The sequence below is a fragment of the Egretta garzetta genome, unplaced genomic scaffold, assembly GCF_000687185.1.
Source record: "Egretta garzetta isolate BGI_Z169 unplaced genomic scaffold, ASM68718v1 scaffold32, whole genome shotgun sequence".
NCBI classification, from domain to species: domain Eukaryota; kingdom Metazoa; phylum Chordata; class Aves; order Pelecaniformes; family Ardeidae; genus Egretta; species Egretta garzetta.
Window position 1 is genome coordinate 818540 of NW_009259035.1, and position 23202 is coordinate 841741.

Here is a 23202-nt window from a genome sequence, read left to right on the forward strand (position 1 = left end):
ATTTAGCCCTAAGATTGCCACTGGAATTGTACTATGGTATCTTCTATTGCAGTGAGATTTCTGAGTTTAGAGGAGAATTCCAGTGTTGGGAAAATTTTTCATCTGGTATAGTTGGCTTTAAAAGTATTTGGTTTTTTTTTTTTTTTTCAAGGTGGTGTTTTTAAGGGCTTTCTACTATGGTTTTTCCCTCATCATAATTAGTTGCTTTCAGAGAAGGGCTTTACATTCTCATATTTTACCTTCGTTCTACTTGTGTGTTCAGTGAAGACAAGGGCCCAGTTTTATCAAGTGTTAATTCATTAACAACAAACAGATAAAAAGGTAATTTCATTGCAAAATGAAAGGAAAAGAAGCTGGTCTTAATGTGGGCTCACAGGAAAATGCTTTTTTAAGAACATTTAGGGCCTGGCTCTCCTTTCACTTATGCCTGATTAACTTCATTGTCTTGTCACATTGACACCTACATCCAAGTAGAAGCAGGTCATGCCTCAAAATGAAGTAAGGGCAGGACAAGACTATTCCTCTTTTGGAACAAGTACTCATTTCACCCCAAAGAGGGAGCACATGCAAAAGACTTCTCTTGAAAGAGATGTTGGGTCATTCCATCACCTTTGTCCTTCACTTGCTGTCTGGCAAGACTCTATGAAGACAGAGGAAATTAGTGTGCTATCATCCAGCCTACTTTTACAAAGTGTACCAAGGCATTTCTAGTCAACTTACATCTATTGACCAGGATGGATTCTGAAGCTGTAGATGTCTTCACGGGTTTAACTATGAGCTGTTTTGCGCTCTCATTAAGAATGCTACTGTAGCTAAACAGTAAGTGTTTGTTTCTTTTTATCTGTATTTGAAATTTAAAAAAAAAAAAGAGGAGGAAAGTTACAGATGTTCAGCATGCAATATGAGAAAATTTATTTTTCTTTTTAATACAGCCTCTCCTGTTTATTTATTCTCACCAGTTGAATAACCATGGCAAGCCTTTTCTTCTCAGAAGGGATGTCTTTAGAGGGACAAAACTTAGAAAGATAGAATTACAAGTTACTTGTGGTTGAGTCATTAAAAATCTCCAAGTACATTTTTCCATTTGGACTAAAAGTGCAGAATGCTTTTATATAGTTTTGTAATCAGTTTCAGTTTTTGGCAGCCAGGAAAATTTGGGGTGGGATGGGAGATTGCACTTTCTTGAAGAAGAAGAAGAAAACTACCAAAAAATCCACTACTCCTCACATTTTGTCCTTGAGCTGTAAATTTCCAAGAACACCTTAGTAAATCTGTTCAACATAACTGTAAGTTCTTGTGTTTCATGCTAGGGTAGTATATATCCATCAAATTGAAATTCCAAAAGGTATTTTTATACTGTTTTTAGGGGAATGGAAGCTCATAATCCACCATTTTAAATTGCTTGTCTAATTCTGCCCTTTATTTAAGAGCCATGAATCAGAAGCTTGTTTCACTATGTGGCTTAGAGGATCTGTGCTGCACTGCACCATGCAGTTTTCTCTGAGAAGAATTATGAGCAATATTTTTTTTTTTAAAAAAGTAGTATTCTCAGAAAATTTTGAATGATGGGAGGAGAGTCTTGAGATGGAATCACAAACAGAATGCTGTGATGAGGTGGTTGTTTCTCCTTTCTGAACATATGGAAGTCTATTAATGCTCTGCACGTAACATGCAGTTTATTAATGCATGCCAAGGTTTTTACTCTGGTTTACAGGGCAGACTATTTTGTTGATGAAGTTTCCTTTTACAGAGGGTCAGCTGAGAGTGGATGCCAATGTTTCTGTGCATCACTCTGGAGAGCCTTATGGAGTGAGGACTGAAGTGAAGAATATCAATAGCTTACGATTCCTGGCAAAAGCAGTAGGTAAGTGGTAGTTACTTCATTGCAGGAGCATTGTAGATACTTCATGTGGTCTGACATGAAACAGTAATTGGCCTTAAATGCCCTGACTAGCTTCATCTGGGTGTCCTATCCATGTGCCTTGCCCATGGGTGCAGAAGTCCCATTTAAGCTCAGGTTGGAGCCTTCAGACTTTGCCTGAGCTACATCACACGTGTGCCAGTTTTCAGTCCTGTCTCCTGATGGACCTTGGACTTGTTCTGTGGTCTTGTTGCGAGTCCTGTCACTGGACTTAACCTCCTGCTGCTTCTGACCGAATTCCTTGGATGGACCCCGGACCCAGCTCATCCCCTCACCTTGACTGACACCGTCAGTGGACCCTGTTAGTAGCACATGCCTCTGCCCCTGCTGTTCAGAACCTGTGGGACTGCAACAGACAATGAGGGCACTGCCTGTGCTGTGATCACCCTCAGCTCCTGGCTTATCCCTCCTTGTGGAGCAGCCTCACTCTTCCTGCTCCCTGATAGAATAAATCTTAGTATGGGGTACTGTGGGGATAGCAGCTGTGTTAGTATGCAGTTTTCTTGCAAAGGTAACCCTCTGCCTTCAAGAATAGAGCAGGTGATTCAATGCCTAGCATGTTTAGCACTGAAATATGTTAGCAGTAGCTCTGTGTCCTCCAATGTAGATGATTGTTTTCCACCGAGTATGGTAGGCTGTGTGTATAAAGTTCAGATGCGGCTTGGGTATGAGCAAGAAAGATGATTATTACATCTCCGGAAGAAAACTCAGCTGGGTGTTTGGAAGGTCAGTAGGAATGTATGGTTTGGCTGTAGTGCCTGGGAGAAAATGTTTTCTATTTAAAGGGAATGAAACACGATGAGGAAAACACAAAAAGAAAGAAACAGTGCTGGAGAGAGAGACAGTGACTGATAATTCTACCTGTAACTACTGCAGTTGATTTCATTAAGGTTAAAACAACGAACTATTCCATTATTGTATAGCAGTGAAAAATGAAATAGTGGAGTGTAGAAAAGCTAATAGTGCAGTATAACAAGCTTACTCTTTTTTTCTTTTGTTTCTGTCAGACTATGAAATACAGAGGCAAATTGAGGAACTTGAAAAAGGAGGAACAATTCTGAATGAAACAAGAGCCTTCGATTCCAAGCTTGGGTGAGTTTTTATTTTGGAGGAACTTCAGGAATAGCAGCTTTAAGAGGAACATGGATACCTAGTGACGTGATCAGGAAAGGTAACATAGTATTGCTCAACTACTGTCTTCTGAAGCTAATGTTTACAAGCACAGTCTTCTCACAGGTAATAATTTATTCTTAAAGTTGAGGCTTTTTCACAACACATTGTGAGCTACATCAAGCAGTGTCTGTGTGAAAATGACTGCCTTGTAACATACACACATTCTTTGAAGTGGCTTTAAGAAGCTCTCCTGATCTTCATGAGGCAAAGTTTTTGTTTTCTGTTTTTGCCGTAAAACTAATTCTGTGGTGTATCTCTTACCACATCTGGTTGTTTTGTTTTTATTTTAGGTGCACTGTACCAATGAGAGACAAAGAAGGAAAACAGGATTATCGGTATTTTTTTTTTTAAATAAAATTAACATTTCAAGAACTGATAATTTATTTCATTTCTTAAGTGTAGTCAGTGTAATGAGCATGTAAAGTTAGTCAGTATAGTAAATAATGTATTGGAAGTTTACCTTCCACTGGAAGGGGAAGAGACCTATCAAAATCAGTGAAAGTCCAAGTAGTTCAGATCTAGAACTGTGTCTTGTCTCTGCTAAAACCCATAGACCTTTCCCAAAACCTAAGCTGGAGTACCTTAGCTCAAAGTGGGTAAGTTGAAGGTTTACTTTTTGGCCAGTACACGCGTATTCTTAAGAATGCCTGACATAAAACGTAAGAATAATCTGACTTAAGCACTGCTCCTGCTTTAAGTAAATACTGGGGGAAATGGTTTTCAGATAGCAGGCCCTGTCTCTCCATGCTTAAACCTACATGTATTCTACCACTGATCTTACTAAAGCAGAACAATGATTTTTAGAACACCCCACAAACTTTAAATTTAAATCTGCTTTTTAAATTATTGTTTGTAGAAATGCAGCAGAAAAGGCAGTGATCATTTTATGCATTCCTTACTCTAGTAGGGGCTGGCATGAGGCTTATTTAACAAGACTAATTCAAATACATTCAAAAGAAAATTCCTGAAAACCTAGGCAAAACTGGTGAGACTAAGATTTTTCAAATAAAGACCAGAAAGGTTATTACTAGTACTAAGATTATCTACAGAATTAAATGGTGTTTTTCAGGTTTTTTTTTGTAACTACTGCTACACATTGTACATTAAACTTAAAATCTGTGTTTAGGCAGGTTTGAAACAGAAATCATTGTAGTAAATGTAGAGGGTGCCCAATGTCCTTTATTCTGATATTTTTGAACCCATCATTTGATCATGTAAGAGTGAGGTTTCGGCTTCAGTTGCAGTTATTCGAGTGGTTTGAACTGGCCTTCTTGTTAAGGGAGCCTTTTGTTCTGTGATGGCACCCTGCTGAGCACAGTAACTTTGCTTTTAGCACAGCATGAAATTTCTTCAAGACTTTTGAAGTTAGTCTGGGAAAGGTTACAACCTGCCCAGATCACTCCTGGCAGCTGGCTGTCAATCTGTGGTTTTGCCTGCCAGTCCACTTCCGTTTTGTCCAGATCCACAATCCATGCTTGATGCCAAAAGGGTGGGTTGTTTCCATATCTAGTATTATTGTTGTTGGGTTTTATTATTATTTTGGGTTCAGAAGTGTTTTAATTACCCCATTTCTATCATCAGCTCTTTGACAATCAGTGGCAGATACTCGAAGAAGGAAAATAGGGGCTGTACAGCAGTTCAGGGGCTGATCTCTTACTACTTAACAGTGATATACCAAGACATGAATTTTTAATATTTTGTTTGGTTGAAATAGTAATACAACTTCCAGGCAAGCATAAACTTGTGATATACCTTTTATTTCTTGTTGGTTAGCTTCTGACTAAAAATAATCACTTTCACTAGGTTCATGCCAGAGCCAAACCTTCCTCCATTGATTCTGTACGATGCTAAATCTTTGCCAGCTAATCTGAACCATCAGCAAGTGGTAAATATTGATTGGATTCATGAGAGACTTCCTGACCTCCCCAGTGTGAGGAGAGCAAAGCTTGTTGAACGGTATGGGATTCTTCCTGAACACAGCTTCACCTTATTGGTAGGTCTATTGATCAAGTGCTAAAATAAGCCTAGAAACTTCAGAATTGCGTGGTTTTTGAAAAGATTTACAAATGTCATGTTAACCAGCTGTCAGTTCTCATGGATGTTCTTCAGTTGGAAATATGTCCAATGCATGCTTTGTACCTTGGAGCCATATACAGGGAAGGGTGGGAAAAAGAAATCGTACACAGTGTGCCTAGAAGAATCATTTCTCATGCAAGGTGCAGTCAAATAACTATTATTTAATATTGATCTTGTCTGTCTACACATGGATGCACCCGTGACTGACTGCAACAAATGTACAACTTCCTCCTGACAAATCCTTGTCTGCAAGCGCCTGATTTTGTCTTTGAGTCTGGTACAAGGCTGGGCGCATTGTCAGTATTTAGCAAATTAATAAACATGTTTTCCTGACTGCAGAAGAAAAGTTTAAATCTTTCAGCTTCACGTGCCCCAGTTCATCTGGCTTCCCCGTTATTTTGAAAAAAAAAACCCAGACTTATTCTTAGATAAATACATGAAACAACTCTATGTCAACTTTGACCTCACAATGCAATTTACCAGGGATGGGCTCAGAAGAAGGGATGAGAAAGAAATAGGATGTGGTAAATAGTGATATAAATAAGGACAGCAAAATCTCATAACTTCCAAAATTATTTTAAAAGACTTTGAGCTTCTTAAATACAAGCTGCATCATCTCTGTTTGCCAATGATAACTCTGCATGGGGGTTAGTATACCCACCCAAGATTAGACATAGCCAGTTAAACTAGGACAGTGTCCTGCTTTGGTTACCTCTGTGATTAGTGGAGACAGAAGGAGAAGGACTTCAGAGTAAGATTCAGAGCAGAACCGTAAGTACTTTAAATTGTCCTCTGGAGGAGTTCCTTTCCTTTGACTATAAATGGAGAGCAGTGCACCTAACTTAACTACCTAATATCCTTCCTCTGTGTGTCTGTAACTTAATACACTTGTACAGAAGCTGGTTCTACAGAAAAAACAAATGGTTCTTTCTTCTGAAGAAAGCTGTTAGGAAAATTGCTCTTGTGGTGGTGTGCCATTTTAGTGAGTTGCAGATCTTTTACTGTTTGGTGGGTGTGTGAGTCATAAGTCTCATCAAAGTCATGGGGTTGCAGTGATAGCAGCAAGAGGTGTCAGTAGTATCTTACCTTTCTATTTCATTGTATAAGCTGGAAAATGTGGTTTTGCAGCCAGTATTCCTGTCCATGCATGCATTTTTTCACATCAACCTGTTTCTCACATACTAGAATAAATAGAGCTCAGAAGGACAGATAGGTCCTGAACTCTTTTTTTCTGACTTTTTTTATTCTTCTCCCCCTCTGTGGTGGGGTGACCCCTGCCAGCTGCTAAGCACCACAGCTGCTCGCTCATTTCCCCCACCAAGGGGGGACAGGGGAGAGCATAGGAAGAACAAAAATGAGAAAACTCATGGTTTGAGATTAAGACACTTAAATAAGTTCAGGGAAGAGGAAGGGAAAAACCCAAAAGTGATGCAAATGCAGTCGCTCGCCAGCTTGCACAGTTAGACTGATGGGCAGCTAGTCTCCGACCAATGGCTGCCTCCCCAAAAATCCCCTTCTCTCAGTTTTTCTTGTCGAGCATGGTGTTATATGGCATGGAATGTCATAGAATCATAGAATGTTTTGGGTTGGAAGGGACCCCTAGAGGTCATCTAGCCCAACCCCCCTGCAGTGAGCAGGGACACCGCCAACCAGATCAGGTTGCTCAGAGCCCCGTCCAACCTGGCCTTGAATGTTTCCAGGGATGGGGCCTCCACCACCTCTCTGGGCAACCTGTTCCAGTGTTTCACCACCCTCATTGTAAAGAATTTCTTCCTTATATCTAGTCTAAACCTACCCTGTTTTAGTTTAAAACCATTACCCCTTGTCCTGACACAGCTGGCCCTACTAAAAAGATTTTCCCCATCTTTCCTATAGGCCCCCTTTAGGTACCGAAATCCCCTTGGTTAGTCTGGGTTAGCTGTCCAGGTTGTGTCCTGCCCACCTTCATGCCCACCCCCAGCCTACTCGCTGTGGGGGGCAGAGTGGGAAAGAGAGAGAAAGCCTTGATGCTGAGCAAGTACTGCTCAGCAGGAGCCAAAACACCGATGTGTTGTCAGCACTGCTTTATTCACAAATCCAAAACACAGCACCCTACAGGCTGCTCTTAAGAAAATAAACTCCATCCCAGCCAGCCCCAGTACACCCGTTCCTTTTACTTGGCATCAACCCCCTTCTTGTGCGTTTCAATTTTGCTCGTATTGACAGCTTCTGCTGTGTGCTTTCTGTCATCTGTATCAGCTAGCCCTATATATTTGCCTCATCAACTGCCCTGTCTTTCCACCTCTTCTCTGAAATCCACTGTTGCCTTTGCTTTTTCCCTTTTGTCTTCTCTTCCTTTTTGCAGCATATAAGACAATTAATGAGCTCCAAGCTGAAATTTTAGATTCAGCTTGTAATAAGATAATGCATCCATTTGAATGCATGAAGTGAACACGTTCTTCATTGCAGGTCTTCTTTTATTGTGCATTAGAATGTCAGCATGTATACTCTCCATAAAAGTTGCTTGCCTGTTCACTGGGAGACTAGTTAACCTTAATTTGTCTGAAAACGGTATGTCCATTGCTGTGTTAAGCTTACATCAGAAGTCGCAGAAGATTGCTGATAGGGCCAGATGCACAAATCTAATGAGCATTCTTTCAGGTTAGAGCGCCCAGGAGTGCTCATTAAATAAATGGCAGTGGTAGAGGGATGACTCTAAAATGCAAAATCTCTGTTCTGCGCCAACTTGTTAGAGAAAACATTATGCGCCAAAGTTATAATAAAACAATACCATACTTCAGCATGCAAGTTCGTTTCCAAGCTTACTTCATGAGCTCTATTCTCATATACAATAGCTACCTGTATGTACTGCAGTACTGAGAATCTGAAACTCCTGCTTTGCTTAATTACAAGATGTACTGAAATGGAAGGAGAGCATTACCTATTAATATCTTTATATCTGAAATGTCAGTTTTGTATAAACTGCAAAACTAAATGAAGCTTCTCATTTTCTTCATGCAGAACCCTTCTTATTTTTAAAGATACAATTCTTTGAGCCACGTAGACTCCATGGTATTTGGGTACTCGATTTCTGCATACAGTTTCTACTTCGCTGTGTAAACTGGTAGGCTGGCAAATACTTCAGTCAAGAAGGATCTCTGACAACTTTGCCAGGCAGTTATGGTATATTTTTGTCTTGCTTCCTATTGAGTCCAAAAAATAAGATGTATTGGCATAGACATTAATGTGACGTTACTTTTCAAAAAGCTTGCTGAAGTCCAGGGAGGTCCAACCAAAAAAATAGATCAGTTGTCACAGTACAGCATTAGAAAAAAAGTGTGATCACTTCCTTTCTCATCTGAATTCTAAGTCTTCCTGTACATTTACTGTTCCCCTGCTTACTGAGATAAAAGTGGCAGTTCCACTTGGGCTTTGGCTTATTGCTTTGGTGGAACAATTAAATCGGTGAATCCTTGGAACCGTCAGAAGTGGGATGCTGTAGAAGCTGGTTTTGCCCATTTTGTTTATGACATGCTGTCCTCATGCATGTTGGTATGCAGGTGACTTTATGCTTATTTTTAGAACTTAAATCATTTTATAAGAAGCTGTAGGAAAAGATTTGAACTTTCTTTGACTGCTCTGCTTGTCTGCTTTAATAGGATAGATTTTCTGTTTTTTTCCCCTGACAATCTTGCACATTTTTGCAGCAGTTGTTACCTCACAGTTGGCCATTGTGGGAACTGTGATGGTGAAAATGTGAATAAGAAAGCAGAAAATGACATTTTATTTGCTAATGTTGATGTAGTTTTCTTCTTCAGTTCTTTGGGAAACATTATTGGTCTTTAAAAGCGTAAGTTTGCATTGCAGACCTAATGCCCCTAAAGATTGTACACATGCATTTTGTAAAATAACGTGGCTTTTTATACTTGTTTAAAAAGCAAGCATCTGGAATCACTCCACCACTAGTTTTTTTGACATCTCAGTACTATTAAGTGATCATTTTAAACCATGTTTAAGAAAGAAATTTACATCTGGTTGAAATAGTGGTATGTCAGATTTCAGGTGCCAGTGAGACCCTAATGAATGTTACAGCATATGTGGTGTGTCATGGGAGCACCGAGTGGGCCTGGATCACAAGCATGGTGCTGCAGTTCCAGATTTCTGGTTTTCCTTCTATGAAGATTGAAATAGGTTATTCAGAATTAGGTGAGAACAGTCAGCGTTCCTGTAAACCAGCACATTAGAGCATGCAGTAGTTTTCAGCTCAGATTAGGGACAGGAGGGAGTGTGTTGGTAGTTGGAGTGAATTTGAAATGAAGAAAGTTGACCAAAATGCAGAACAAATTAAAGTCAAGTTCAAGTAATACGGTACCTAGAAATTGAAGCTAATCAAGTTATGTCTGCATTTTTCTAATATGGCAAGAAAATAAGGAAAATGTTTCATTTCTGTCAGTCATTTTGATGTTTTGACATTCTGCCATATTCATTTAAGTCTAGCATTGCTAGGTTTTCCTGCTCTTTGGCTACAGAAAATGACAGTCACATTAAAAAACCTAACGCTAAATGCAAAGGAATTTTGGGGAATATGTCTGGTTTTATGTGTGCAAGTAGTGAGTATGGGGTTCAGCACCTGGTAGCACACATCAGTCCATCTGTCTTGAGTATTCCTGGACTTTTCTCCTCTTGCTGCCTGGAAATCAGCTGATTAAAATGTGAAGGCTGGGTGTGTTTGTCCTTGATTTTCGAAGGTCTGCAGCAGGGTCGCAGCAGCCAGAAATCTGAACGTGCCCATGGCTAGAGGTACGCTCTCCAGTCTATACACGACGAAAGCGTTGGGCACGCCGTGCCTGAGTGGCGTAGCCTGCATTCAGACAGGTGGCACCCGCAGGCACTGTTTTCGTGTGCATAATGTTGTAGCTAGACCTACTCTGCCTGGAGTGTTTGTAAAGCCTTCTGCAGCATGTGTAAAGAAACCAGCGTTTATACGTGCTCGCTTTTTCCAACCTAAATTGGTCAGGTGTTTTCGTGGAAGGGAACCTGCTGTTTAAATAATCAGTGTTTGTTTGTGCTAATGAATGCTGAGGTGAATTAGAAAGAGTACAGTATTTAGTAATGCATCATTTTAGTAATTCCACTTAACACACAGGCAGTTTTTAATCAAGTTTACTGTAGTTTGGTAATCACATAATTCCTTTACTATTTTTTTAAGCCAAATTTGTTCCTCTAGTTATTTAGCCTTATATTTTACATTATTTGATTACAAAGTAACCGCTAGTTAAATTTTTAAGAACACTGGAAAAGAAGGGAATTATATATACGTATATTAGATAGATAAATAGGGGGAGTTAGAAGATTCGCCCTCGTTCACAAAAGACCTCAGTGGCTGCGAACTTGGTTTCTTTGCTCACAGTCTCAAGGCAAAGGGGACGGGTCTGATTTTTGTCACACCAGTTTTACGGCACATCAACCATTAATCTAAGTACATTTTGTTCTGTTTCACAGAACAGAGAGAAGTAGTCTGCAGGCTTCTCAAAAGCCATACATCATTGCTAATGAAAAATGTGGATGGAAGTTTGTGTTGTGAAAGTTTTGAGGAGGAAAGTCTAAAATTCTGTATTGCCATGGTGATAAATTGCCTTTAAAAACAAGGGCAAGTGAGACTGTTTTGACGGGATGTGTTTGAGTGGAAAAGTCAGGCTTTGGTTTAGTGTGTACCTGCACTCTTTTTGCTCAGAACTGTTCAGAGGGATCTGGCTGCAGTCAGTATGTGCTTGGAAAATGTTTTTGCCGTGATGATAGTGTACTTAGAATAGCTCCTTGGCTGTCTCTGAACTGTTACCTCTCACAGCTTTGGAGAGCTGGCTTGTCCTCCTGTGCATTTATGACACACACTGCAGAAGTCCGGTGGCACATCGGATTTGGATTCCTCCTTGAAAAGGCAGAGGCTGCCACTTAATATCTCTTCAGCCTTCAGTACACCTAATGAGTTCCGTGCTACAAGTTAAAGATCCATCAATGCCTTGATGACAAACAGCACAGCATTCAACAGACTGTGCAGTATCTGTTCTTCTAAAAACAATCTCAGATTTCACTTAGGCTATAAATTGAATCCCCTACTGTCATACCTCCTGAGCATTTAGGGTGCTGTGGAAAAGCTTACATAGCTTCTCTGAAAAAACTAGAAAAATAAAACCTTGCTTCTCACAGTGTGACCTTTCCATATTATTGAAGGGTGAATGCAAGCTAAACTTATTCCTTCAATCCAAAATAAATAGAAGTGATTGCAAGATCAAGAGGGAAATATCTGTAGATGGTTTAAAGAAAAATCTCTTCTTGGTAAAAGGTAGCGTGACAGCCTGTTAGGCAGCATTATATTTTGTAGCATTTTACATATTTAAAACACGTGAGGAGATGAGAAAATTTCTCCCCAAATGGTAATTTTAGGGAGGAGTTAAGAAAAAAAATAACTCCTTTATTAGAAGTTCCATTGAAACAGGCTGGCAGATAAGCTGTATGTACCTATTCTAGATGTAACATAGTTTGTTTGCTGTTACGTTAATAAAATTACTCTGAAGTCTTGTGATTTTACAGTGAATTCACAAAACCAAGTTTACTTTAGGACTGAGTATTTATACTCCAGATGTAGTAGTTAAACATGTTTGCACTCTGGTATCTTTTTGATGGATTTAACTTTTTTTTTTTTTGATGCATTTAACAGAATGAAGACGGATTAACAGAATTCTTTGAAAATGTGGTAAAAGAGACCCAGATGAAACCAAAGAAAGTGATCGGCTGGATTCTAAATGACCTGCTCAGTTATTTGAAACAGCATTCCCTTACAGTAAAGGAAAGGTCAGGCTTCTTGATTACTACAGTGGTGAAACAGAAGTGATCCTTTTCTCATGTACCATGAGTAGTATCATGTCGCTCCGTTGCTCGCTTCTGCTCTAGTTGTTTTCTGTGAAGTTTGTTACGCTAGGTGGTACTACGTAGGCCTTGATGCTGTCACGCTGAGTGAGGTTAACCAAATACCTTGCAGAGAAGAGGACCATGTAGTTAAGGGTAGTAATCAGAGCCTTCCTTCTTTAGAATATGACAATGATAAGGCATAATAAGGCAATCGATACCGAAGTTGAATATAGTGTATCATGAGGAAAAATACTATCTTGTTATGCTAAACTGTGTCATCTTTAGGCAAGCAACAGTAGCCTGGATATATTACTTCACCATATTCTCTGAGGTAACTTTTGCCCCCTTTTTCCCTAGCCCAGTCAGTTCTTTTATCCTTGCTGACCTTCTGAACCTTCTAGAAAAGAAAGAAATTTCTTCCACAGCAGCAAAGCAGGTAAGTACCTTTTTGATTTTACTGTACTTTGAACCTGTGGCTGCTTATTCCATTCATGTAGCAATTTTATAATCAATCAGTGCGTACCAGTACATCGGTTGCTTTAAAAGGAAATTATTTGGAGCGTTGATGAAGGATAAATCTTGTATCTACTATATGCATATAATAGATGAAAATGCTTCGCATGTACATAATCTTACAGATACATCTGCATATTCAGTGTTAGAAAGGGGCACAAGCCAAATAGTAGATTTAAGCATTGTGAACTGAAGTCGAATAAATGAATCCTGCTTTTGAACAGACTGGACACTAGATCTCAATTTTACAGGTCAAGTCAGACCTAAGTGAACGGTCAGTGGGAGTTAATCCATGACTTGCAGTTAAGCTGAGAGTATCTATTGGGTACTAAGGGGACAGTAAGGTCTACATTCCTAAGCATTAGCATGTGGAAAAGGATATAATTCACCTGAGTGTAGTCACAAAAAGAGTTCTGCTTTGGTGTACTCCTCAGTCAAAAGTGGTGAGGTCTGGCCTGTCTTTCACCCTTGCTGCTTTGAGCAAGTGCTATCGTAGACCTCTCAAGCAAGCACTGATGGTAAAGCTAGTTTTCCCCTCTTTCTAAATACCATCTTAGGACAGTCTGAAAAATCAGCTCTTGATCTCTATCTGAAATTGCAAACTGCTTATGATGTGTGCGGTGACTGCTGTGTCTATAGACAAAATTTGGAGGTTTTTTGTGATAGGGAATAATGTGTCATTCACCTGAAATTGTTGCCAGCTCATTTATGTGGAATGCATTGTCTTTTCAGACTAATTATTATCCTCTAGACAAGTACATTCGATGACTGCTTCTTCTCAGGTGTTTGTCAGGGAAACAGTTAATGAAGATATTTAACTTGCCCTGAAGATAATTAACTTGCCCTGTCTCCTTTCAAGCCTTTAACACTCTGAAATGCACAGGGCAGGTTTCCATCTTTATAGCACATACTGATTTAATCCAAGTACAGCTTTGGAAGAGTGTTGAAGTCAGTTCACTTTTTTTTTTTTTTTCACGATTATAAATCAAGTGTAACTGTTGCAAATGTGGCTCTTTACCCTACTGGGAGACACTTAAACTTCCTGGTTTGTTGTTTTCTTTTTTGGAGATGCTTGTGGTTCTTTGGTCTTGTTGCTGGCCTGCTACTGTGAATAGCCAGCTGCATATGACAGGCATCATAAATAAGGATTTAAGTGCCTGACTTCAGGCATGTGCAGTTGGAAATTTTGGATTGGAAAAGGAAAAGCTTCAAAAAGGAGATAAAGTATTAATAGGAAAAGCATTTGCATGCAGGGTTCTGTGCCGGCGGGGTCATGGCACACCCATCAGTTTGGTATCCGTGGTTGAAAGGGAAGCTTCAGAACTCCAGTCTTAACTCCTGGCTTCTTTGTGGAGGTAGAGGCAGGGTAACAGTGCTCTTCTACCGGAGTTTCTTGCCTTGTGATATATTTGTGAGCCAGCACTTCTGACGGGTTATGAAATGTCAAGAGTTTCAGAGATGCTTTTCTTGTTTAATTACCAGCTCCTTGTAATGTGCATGTTGTCCTCGGTGTTCTGAAATTGGACACAGAGAAATAACAGTACTGTTTGCCATCACTGAGTGATGCTATCAAACTGCAGAAACCTTGCCACATTTAGAAAAGTATTTTGGTTGCCTGGATGTCGGAAGAATAACAAATGTTTGTAACAATTCTCAGCAGTAGGCAGAGATCCTGGGTGGCCTGAGGGCAGAAAGGGCTATATATACACAACAGCAGATGAACTGCAGCGCTTGGGGTGGGGGAGAATGAACTGCAGTGGCAGAGACAGATCCAACGAGAAAGGATGGAAGGGTTTGATGGGGTGAGTGCGCAGATGTGCACACATGTACATGCTCGCTGCAGGAAGCTGTTAACAGTTTAAATTTTTTAAGAGGTTTTGTGTTGGGTCTCTGCTGTATAAGGCACTAAAACACAGGCAGATAAAAGCTGTGAGCACTGATTATAGACACAGAACATCGTATGGTAGGATGCATATGCCGAGGAAAGGGCACTGTGTGCTTACATAATTACCACTTAGGTAATTACAGAGCTCACGCCCAACTTGCCATCAAATACAGCATCCTACTCCGGAGGTCTCCGAAGCAGTTTCAGGCTGGCATGTCTGTGCGAAGGGGAGCAGCTTCCAGCTCTGGAAGTGGGGTGAGCGTGTCCAGGATCAGGGCACCTGCACAGGCAGGTGCTGTGGCCCACCCCAGGGGCACCGTTTTGAAGCCCGCAGTGGGAGGTGCCAGTGCTGTTCACCCAGGGCTGAAACCAGTCTGAGGGGGAGCATGCCTGAGACAGGGCCTTGGTCCTCGTTTGCGGGGCTGGCAGTGAGTACATCTCTAGAATAAGGGGCCTGCCTTTGGGTTATGGCGTTCTGGGAGGAGGCTGGTTGCTGGGCCAGGGAAGCAGGAACTTGCCCCTGCTGCTGAAGAGCTCTGTGCTGGAGTGACTCCGTGTGGACACCCTTGTCATGCGTTCATCGGGCAGCTGTAGCAGGGTGTGGAGCCGAGCAGACCCCAGGTCTTGGTTGCTCTACAGTTGCGTAGGTCACTCACATAGGAATAACATCAGCAGACCCACTTGGCACCCCTACTTTAAAGTAGAGAGCAGGGAAATGAGTACAGTACACAAACCTAAACAGAACCATCTGCTTTGACAATTATGGCTATACCATCTGGAGGAGTGGACCCAGCCTGCCCTTCGCTTTTGTTGGAGGCTGAGGAACGACTGCCAGACATCGAGGCTTCCATCACTGGGAAGGAGAGATGCCCACAGGACAGGCTCGAGTGGTACTGCCTGCTGCTTCCCTCCCACCCTTGGCAGCAAATCACTGCAGATAGGGTTTCCAGTTGGAGCGTTCTCAGGCACAGCAGTCAGCTGGCACGTTCACCAGTTGCAAAATGTTTGATATGATGCCTGTGGCAGCCAGACGTGTAAGTCCTGATTAATTCCTCTTGACCAATGGTTTGCTGCTATGCCTGTGTAGGTAGAGACCGCAGAACATCATTAAAATCTAATCACGCTCAGGCAAGAATCAATAGGAGAAACTACTGAGATTTCAGTAATGGAAATGAGGCCTGAGATTCTCGTTTTGGCTCTGGAGACTTCATAATTTGATCCTCCTGTTCTGGTGCAGGCAGTTTGTGTAAATGAGTTGAAATCATTTTTTAAACTGCTTTCTTTAGATTCATACTCCTTGCCAAGTGGAGAAACACGTTTTTAAAAGTGCATCTTTGACAGGTCTTGGCCACATCTCTTTCTGCTTTCCTACATACCTGTAAACAAGCAAGGGCCTCGATAACATTGTTGCTCTACTAGCTAAGTGGAGGTGCTTGTTACCAAATTGAAAAGTACACACGATGCAGATGTCACAGGAAAAATCTGGTGCCTTCAAGGTTTCTAATGGGCAAAGCTTTTCTCAGTGCCAGGAGACATTTGGCATAGGAATAGCAGGGAATCAAAGCTGGATCTCTGACTGTCAAGCTGTCCTGCCCCTGATCTAAGTCAGCCTGATGTATGAGTTGCTCCTGGGTAACTCTGCCATGGTCGGCTGCGTAGATTTTGTTTGTTGCAGCTTTTCCCCTCCCGCAGCCCGTGGCATCCTGTATGAATACATCCCAGTCCTAAAAACCGCATCTGCCTTTCCCCAGGAGAGCAGTAGGGCTTGTTCATTGTCCAGCCCCTGATTTGTGCAGCACTTCAGACTCTCCAGGGTGTTTTGCTGTGGGCTGTGCTGTGCGAAGAGGATGTGGCTCCTTCTGAGGGTGCCTCAGGAGGCCTGGAGGACAGAAAACTTCCGCCTGCTCCATCAGGGAAGGGGTGGGAGGGAGCTGCCTGGGCTAGCAATGGAGTGCAACAAAAAAAAAGGCAAGTGGCTGCAGACAGGTTGGATGTATTTCTTTCTAGGGGTACTCCAGGTAGCCCTGGCATGATGATTTTTAAGTACTGCCCTAGAAGGAAGATCTTGTAGAAGACATCATATACTGCACTGATTTATTTAGATATAAACAGCCAAAAGCTTTACTTGCGGTGGTTGTAACTCTGGCTGCTTATCAGTAACTGTAATATTGTGATCTGCCTTTAACCCTCTTACAGGGAAAAAAACCAAGATGTAGCTGCCACAGCAGAGCTGCGTGTCATTTCCCTCTCTCAAGGTCTCCAGCAGAGTGATAAGATCCCATAAAAAGCTTTGGGGTACCGCTGGCAAACAAATCTCCTCTCACAGGAATTGTATCAATGCATGGTTCTTAAATACCTGTTGTAGTTACAAAATTGTTTAACTGAAGGTCTTTTGTACCAGCAAATTCTTCATGCTGAAGAAAATTGCCGGGGTAGTTAAGATACCATCCCACATGCTTCATTTTTCCTAAGTTGTCTTGCTGCCCTGCTAATTATTTAACATGTAGTTTGAATGCCCCTTCTCGTCCCCCCATCCCAGCCTCTTCTCCATCCTACAGTGAGCATTTAATGCTGAAACTTTGATGTGACACCCATTTCCATATTGGTGCACAGCAATGGCCCAAACATACAATTACATCTTCAGCTCAGGATGGAGCACAAGCAGCTGTTTTAATAAGGGTTTTTTTCTCTCCTCCCACAGCTCTGAAATAAGAGCAAAGGGAATACAGAAAATGACTGCCCAAGGAAATTGGTTTTTTATAAATGTTCTCTTCTCTCAAGTTTATTCCAGGGCGATAGCCCTGCTACGGCGTAGGAAAACACGCTAGCATTAACAAGTGATTATTCTGGAGGCCTGGGTTCGCCCAAGTACATTCCAGTACTTGGAGGTGATGCAGAGGTGGGCTGGAGCTGCTGCATTCGTTCTGCTCAGCACCATTTTTCTTCTGCTTTGTCAAACACATCCTCGTTACAGCTTGCTGATGAGGTCTGGTAATGGGACGAGTTACCTGGGGTCGGACCTGGTACAACGGTCAGCTCATCGTCGGTTCCCAGGCAGAGGCATTGCTCGCAGAAATGCATTTTCGTGCTGCAGTCAGGCAGTTCTTGTGAATAATGTGAGGCGGGCACCGGTGCTGCCTGAGGAACAGCCTGGCCATCAGTGAGGGTCTCTGTCCTGATGCCCCCTCTATCGCTGGGAGAGGCAGCTCACTGCAGCGAGGTGGATGGGGGCTGCGCTCGGCAAACTTCTTTGAACAGGTACCATCACGAGTAGCAGCTGCAGTAGGCTGCAGAGCACTGGTTGCGAACCATTAACCCGTACTCACGCAGTGAGCGAAAATGCTTTGTCTTATTTCAGGATGCAGAAAAGGAGGGAGGGTACAAGAGCTCTTTCAGCGAGGCACAGGATCAGATCTTGGGTTTGTTCATGTTTAGACAATCTGCTCTTGCTTTAACTAAAATCTGGCTGCTTGGATCAGTAACTGAAATGCTGCATGTAAGCAACAACATTGATACGTCAAGACACTGACCTCATTGTGATTTTCAGGTGTTTGCAGAATTGTGGAAGGGAGAAGGGAAGACTCCTCTTGAAATTGTTAAAGAAAAGAAACTTGAACTGATACAGGATCAAGAAGAGCTTGAACAGATCTGCCAGGCAGTGATTGATGGACAAGAAAATGAGGTGATTATGATGGTGCTGGGAAGCTTTTGCACTGTGGCAGCCTGTGGCACTAAAAAGGGGGCTAAAATGGCCTTTTTTTTTTTTTTTTTTCCCCTCCTTCTGATTGCCATTTGAGCTCTAGAGCCAGTATAGGAGCATTAAAGCTGCTGCTCGGATATTAAGAGGCTTTTCTTTTCCTTTCTTATTTTACTAAGTGTTTTTTTGGAAATTGAAGCATACACAAAATGATCGGCAGAAGAAATTACCAGTCTGGCAAATGCACTAAGTCATTCTGAGGGACCATAAAAATGTAATGCAGGAAAACAAAACTGTGTTTTCCCTTTTCAGCTATCCTGCCATTAACCTGGCCTGGCCGACCGGCCACATAACTGATTTTTATCTCATCTGTTGTGATATTAAGGCAACACTCTTAAACCGTTCTGAAGCTGGAGATTGAAGTTACCTCCAGCAAAGGCGTGTATTCGTTATGGAACTAGAGACTGTATCAGAGGCTGGCAAGGCAAAAATTTTACTTGCGTCTGTCTCTTTGCCATGTCCCTGCCTCCCCACTGCCAAAGAGAGGAGTCCATAGCTGGCTCTCTTGCCCAGCAATGCCTGTGGGGTGGGGAGGAGCTGGACCCCGTGGCAGCGGCTTCGGTGGCTCTGGAGCTGCTGTCTGCTCTGCTGTTCTGCTGCGGGGCCGTGGCAGCAGCACAAATGCTGCAGTAGGAAAGACAGGGGTTTGGCTCTTCCCCATCTCCTTGGGAGGACGCGCTGCAGCCTGCGTGGCTCATCGGTCTGACAAGGTCTAAGCTGGGAAAAAGGGAAAAAAACCTTATTGATCACAAAGGGGAGGCGTGGGAAGGGATCTCGACAGAGTCTAAAATCTGCTTTATAAAAAGCAAAATGAAAACAAGTGCTTACATGTTCTCTGGAGCGAAAATGTAAAAGCAGAAGTGAACAGCTTATTTCTAATACAAACGTTGTCTAGATACATTTGCCATTTGGAAAAAACCATTAACGTCTTTTGAGAACAATACCACCCACCCCAGATCTCATTGGGGGTGCTAACAACTCTGCAAGAGCTTTTGATAAAGAAAATGAGCCTGCAGTAGGTCGGCGCGACCTCCATCAGACTGACTCATTTGCAGAGCCCGATAAAAGCGCTGCCGAATTTTCAGTCTGGTATGGAAGCACAAGTGTGGATAGAAAGAACATTAGAACTGATTGGGAAGTGCAGAAGCCGAAGGTCTGTAACTATGCTGCCATTTCAATAATAACGCTTTCTCTGAGAATGTAATTCCTCTCTGTTTTCCACAGTTTTAGTTGAGCCAAATGCGGTAGAACGGGGCGGCAGGAAGTATGCCTTGCTTTTTGATAGTAACTTTCTTTAAACTGAACTAACTTGCATGCAGTTGCTGAGGCCAACACGGAGCACTTTATGAAAACGCGGTATTTGGATTGTCCCACATAGGTAATTTCTAGCAGATGAGGAATAATGAGTCCTTTCCATATTGTGACATTACAGAGAAGATTTTAGACTGCCAATAATTCGGATACTGTAATGAGTAGCAATATTTGCATTTGTGCTTGGTATTGGCACAGTGGGTGGTTCGTATGTTCGCAATCCTTCCCTTAATATCTGTAAATATGACACCCTGTTTAATTGAAGCTATCGTGTTTTGCCCAGTAACTCTGACAATGTAGAGAACGCCTCCCCTGCCACACAAACAATATGAAGGCCAGAAGCTTGTCTTTCAGCAGTAACATCTCCTTTAGAAAAGCCTGAAGGCGAAATTTCCAATGCTTTTTTCATTGTCTTTACTCCACTTTTAAATATGACCCTTGCTATTGTGCAGGTGATCATGCATCAAACACTAGGTGTCTGATAGGAGGTCGTATTTCTGATCAGTTAATTAATTGCTACGTTGCGAAGGATTCCTTGCTTAAAGGCAATAACATGCTGTTACAAAACCACCCACGTCTGCACTTGAAGGACCTCACAAATATTATCAAATAGCTTGTGATTCGATGCAAATTACTTGTTATAACTGAACAGTATATTGAGTAAAATGGGAGATCCTATTAGCAAAAAGAAGTCAGTCTCATTTTTCTGGCTCTCTTCCAGGAAGTCGCTGTTCAATGCAGACGCTGTTAAAATCCAAAAGTGTTTCCTGGCTTTTTCAATAAGAGGAGATCTTTCTATTAGTTGTAGGGCCCTGCTGCTGTAGGGACTTGCTGCTGTCTCATGGGAGCAGAGCAGGAGCTTATTGCAAAGCTGAAGGTGGCTTTTATAAATAGCATCTTAGCCCAAACTATGGTATTCTACCACAGTGGTCCAAAGGACAAAGAAATATTCGTACCTTGGCAGTTGATGAGTGAAAAAATGTCCAGGTTTAACTGTAACAGGGTCTGTTGATTTTTTTTTTTCTTTTCTTTTTAAAGGTTATGGCGATAAAATCAGGAAATCGAAAAGTTCTAAATAAGTTAATTGGCCTGGTACAAAGAGAAACACAAGGACGATCCAATCCTGTTCTGGTGAAGCAGTTGTTAGAGAAGAAGCTGTCAGAGTAGCCACAAGAGAAACCGCCCAAGTGTCTACGGAAGACGTGCACTGCGTTCTGTCTGGGTCGCTGAAAATGAACTTTGGTGCCCCCTCAGGACTGTTGGTTATCCGTCAAGTGGCATTACATCCTAGCCGGCCCCGGCTGCATCAGCCAAAGGGAGATGAGCAAAAGAATAGCAGGAGAGGATACAGTCATTTGCATCTCCCTCACCTCGGTGTGGCATTGGGAAATGCGATTTCCACACAGCCACGGGAAACAAGTTCCCGGCCTTGCCTGTGAGTATGCAGAGAGAGAGCTGAAGCTGTAGTGGCTCATCTTGTAATAAAGCAAGCGTAAACTCAGCTTTTCTAGCTGCCTTTTCGCGAGAAGGGAAATTCACAGCTCTTGAATGCAAAATCTGGCAGTGCACACTAATAACTCACTGTAAATTAGTGTGAGCACACCAGTAACAATGATTAAAACACCTAGCCATAACTAAGGAGACCCCATGTGCCTCTGTGCCTAGCAGAAGGGGAAAAAAAACCCGAACATCCACTGCTCTCATTCCTCCTGGTTTCTGAGGAATGGGCAAAGGACAAAGTTGCCAGCTGCTTAACTAAGTGCCTGAGGCCAGTGCCACAAACAGAGGTAAGCGCCTCCACCTAAGAATTCCTGTCAGGTTATTTGCTCACCTTCTCCGTGTTCTGTACCCAAACTTCTGCTTTGCCTGCTCGCAGCTCTTGCAGCTCCACCAAGTGCCTGACGGCTGTGTGCCTGAACCCTTGCAGGGTGCACATCCCATTTTGGCCAGTGAGGTTCAGCACAGCAGGCGTGCTTCTGCTGACCCTGCACAACCTGCAGAGGAACAAGGAGTGCCTTTCTCTCATGCAGCAGCTCAGTAAAGTTTGGGGTTTTCCCCTGCTGCCAAGAACTTGACCCGGTGTTACAAATGCTCCCAGCCCAGGGCTGCATGCTTCTCTGGCATGTGGCTTTCTGCTCTCACCTGGTTCACACTGGGGAAGGAATTGAAGATGGAGTTGGCATACCAAAATCAAGCAGGATTCAGCTGGGTTCCGGGGTCTGCTCCACTATTTAATCCTAAGGAGTGTTTTGTGCTGGTTTTTTTTTATACCATCCATTTTTCAGCTCAGAGCTTTACGTACCCACTGAAATCCAGGGTCCTAGAGTTAACTTCCCAGTCCCAACCTACTTCAGCTGATCAAACCATTAACAGGAAACACAACTCGAGGCAGCCTATCAAATTGACTTTTATTAGGGATTTAGTACCAGGGGTCTGAACTTACTAAATCCCTTCTGGAGGCTGCTAAGCCGTACATTTTAAAGACCCCATTTATCTCAGACCTCAGAGCTATTTCTTCAGAATTGTTCTTTAGGATTTGCCCCTAGGGCAGATGCCGTAACAGGAGCGCAGCACAGGTGTGGCCCTGGGACTTCATCACCTTTTGCAAATGTGGTGCTTCTAACACCAGGTCCAACTTGGTTGATGGCAGCTCATTCTCATGAGGAGTAGTGCTAATCTATGTCTCAGGGAGGATATTTCTGTACAAACTGGCTCATGGTTCAAGTGTGAACTCTTAATTAGAAAGAGAAAAAAACCCTATGGTTTTCAAATACATTTAATGAATAAAATGTATACCCATTATTTACATAAAAATAGCTTTGCAATTCAAAAGTCATACAGTTGACAAAAAACCAGTAACATGGTTGCAATCAAAAAAGTGACCCTTCAAAAAAAAAAAAAAAAACAAACCAAAACCACACAACATGCCACACCAAACAAAACCCCCAAAAACCCCCCAACCCTCAAAAAGCCAAAACCTCCAACCAATCCCCCCAGGATTTTCATGTAACCTGACCTTCAGACAAAGGCTTTTACTATCACTTTCCATGTCATGAGCGAAAAGTACCATTTTTAGTTACAGTGGTGTGAGTTTTCAGGTTAAGTGTTCAAGTCAATGAAGGTTCAGATTATACAGCAAACTTTAAATTTTGGAATTCTTGCAATGGCAGCAAGAAACAAAAAGGCACAAGGACTTCTGCGTGAAATCTTGACTCTTTATTTAAAGGTACTCCCTCAGTTTAGAAAAACACAACTGTTTCCTAAAGGTGCTCCTCCAAAGGTAATGCTTTTTGTTGCACAGCTTGATGCTGCTGCTGGGCCGAGTTTCCTCCCTGCTGTAGTGGGTGCTTCTTAAAAAAGAGAAAGCAAAACACCGATGTATTTGGAAGAGTAATAATTGAGCTGTTTTGAGAAGAGGGAAGGATCATCTCCACTACCTTAGCATGGCTGCTGCTGGTAAATGTCTTTTTAATGGCTACTTCTTAACCGCTCCCTTCCTACGTAATTACACTTTGCCAATATGGTACAGAATCCATTAAAAATCATAAGCCGAGGTCTCTACGAGTACAGCGTTAGATCTTTAAATGGATTTACTGTAAATCTCAATCTATTTTCACCTCCACCTGCCAGACACAATGGATAACAAGAAAGATTAAAAAGGGATAATTGTAATATTCA

The 23202-nt window shown here is 42.1% G+C and overlaps 1 protein-coding gene across 1 annotated transcript in view; it reads left to right on the forward strand.

Annotated features, from left to right (window-relative positions):
• The window catches only part of GATB (glutamyl-tRNA amidotransferase subunit B), a 47223-nt gene extending 26196 nt beyond the window's left edge, over window positions 1-21027 (forward strand). The window contains exons 6-13 of the mRNA XM_035890400.1: window positions 1751-1864; window positions 2929-3013; window positions 3385-3429; window positions 4898-5087; window positions 11868-12001; window positions 12416-12494; window positions 18004-18138; window positions 20563-21027. Of these exons, the coding sequence (XP_035746293.1) occupies window positions 1751-1864; window positions 2929-3013; window positions 3385-3429; window positions 4898-5087; window positions 11868-12001; window positions 12416-12494; window positions 18004-18138; window positions 20563-20691 (911 nt within the window). The 3' untranslated portion in view covers window positions 20692-21027. The remainder of the gene's footprint in view (window positions 1-1750; window positions 1865-2928; window positions 3014-3384; window positions 3430-4897; window positions 5088-11867; window positions 12002-12415; window positions 12495-18003; window positions 18139-20562) is intronic.
• Window positions 21028-23202: the final 2175 nt, after the last annotated feature.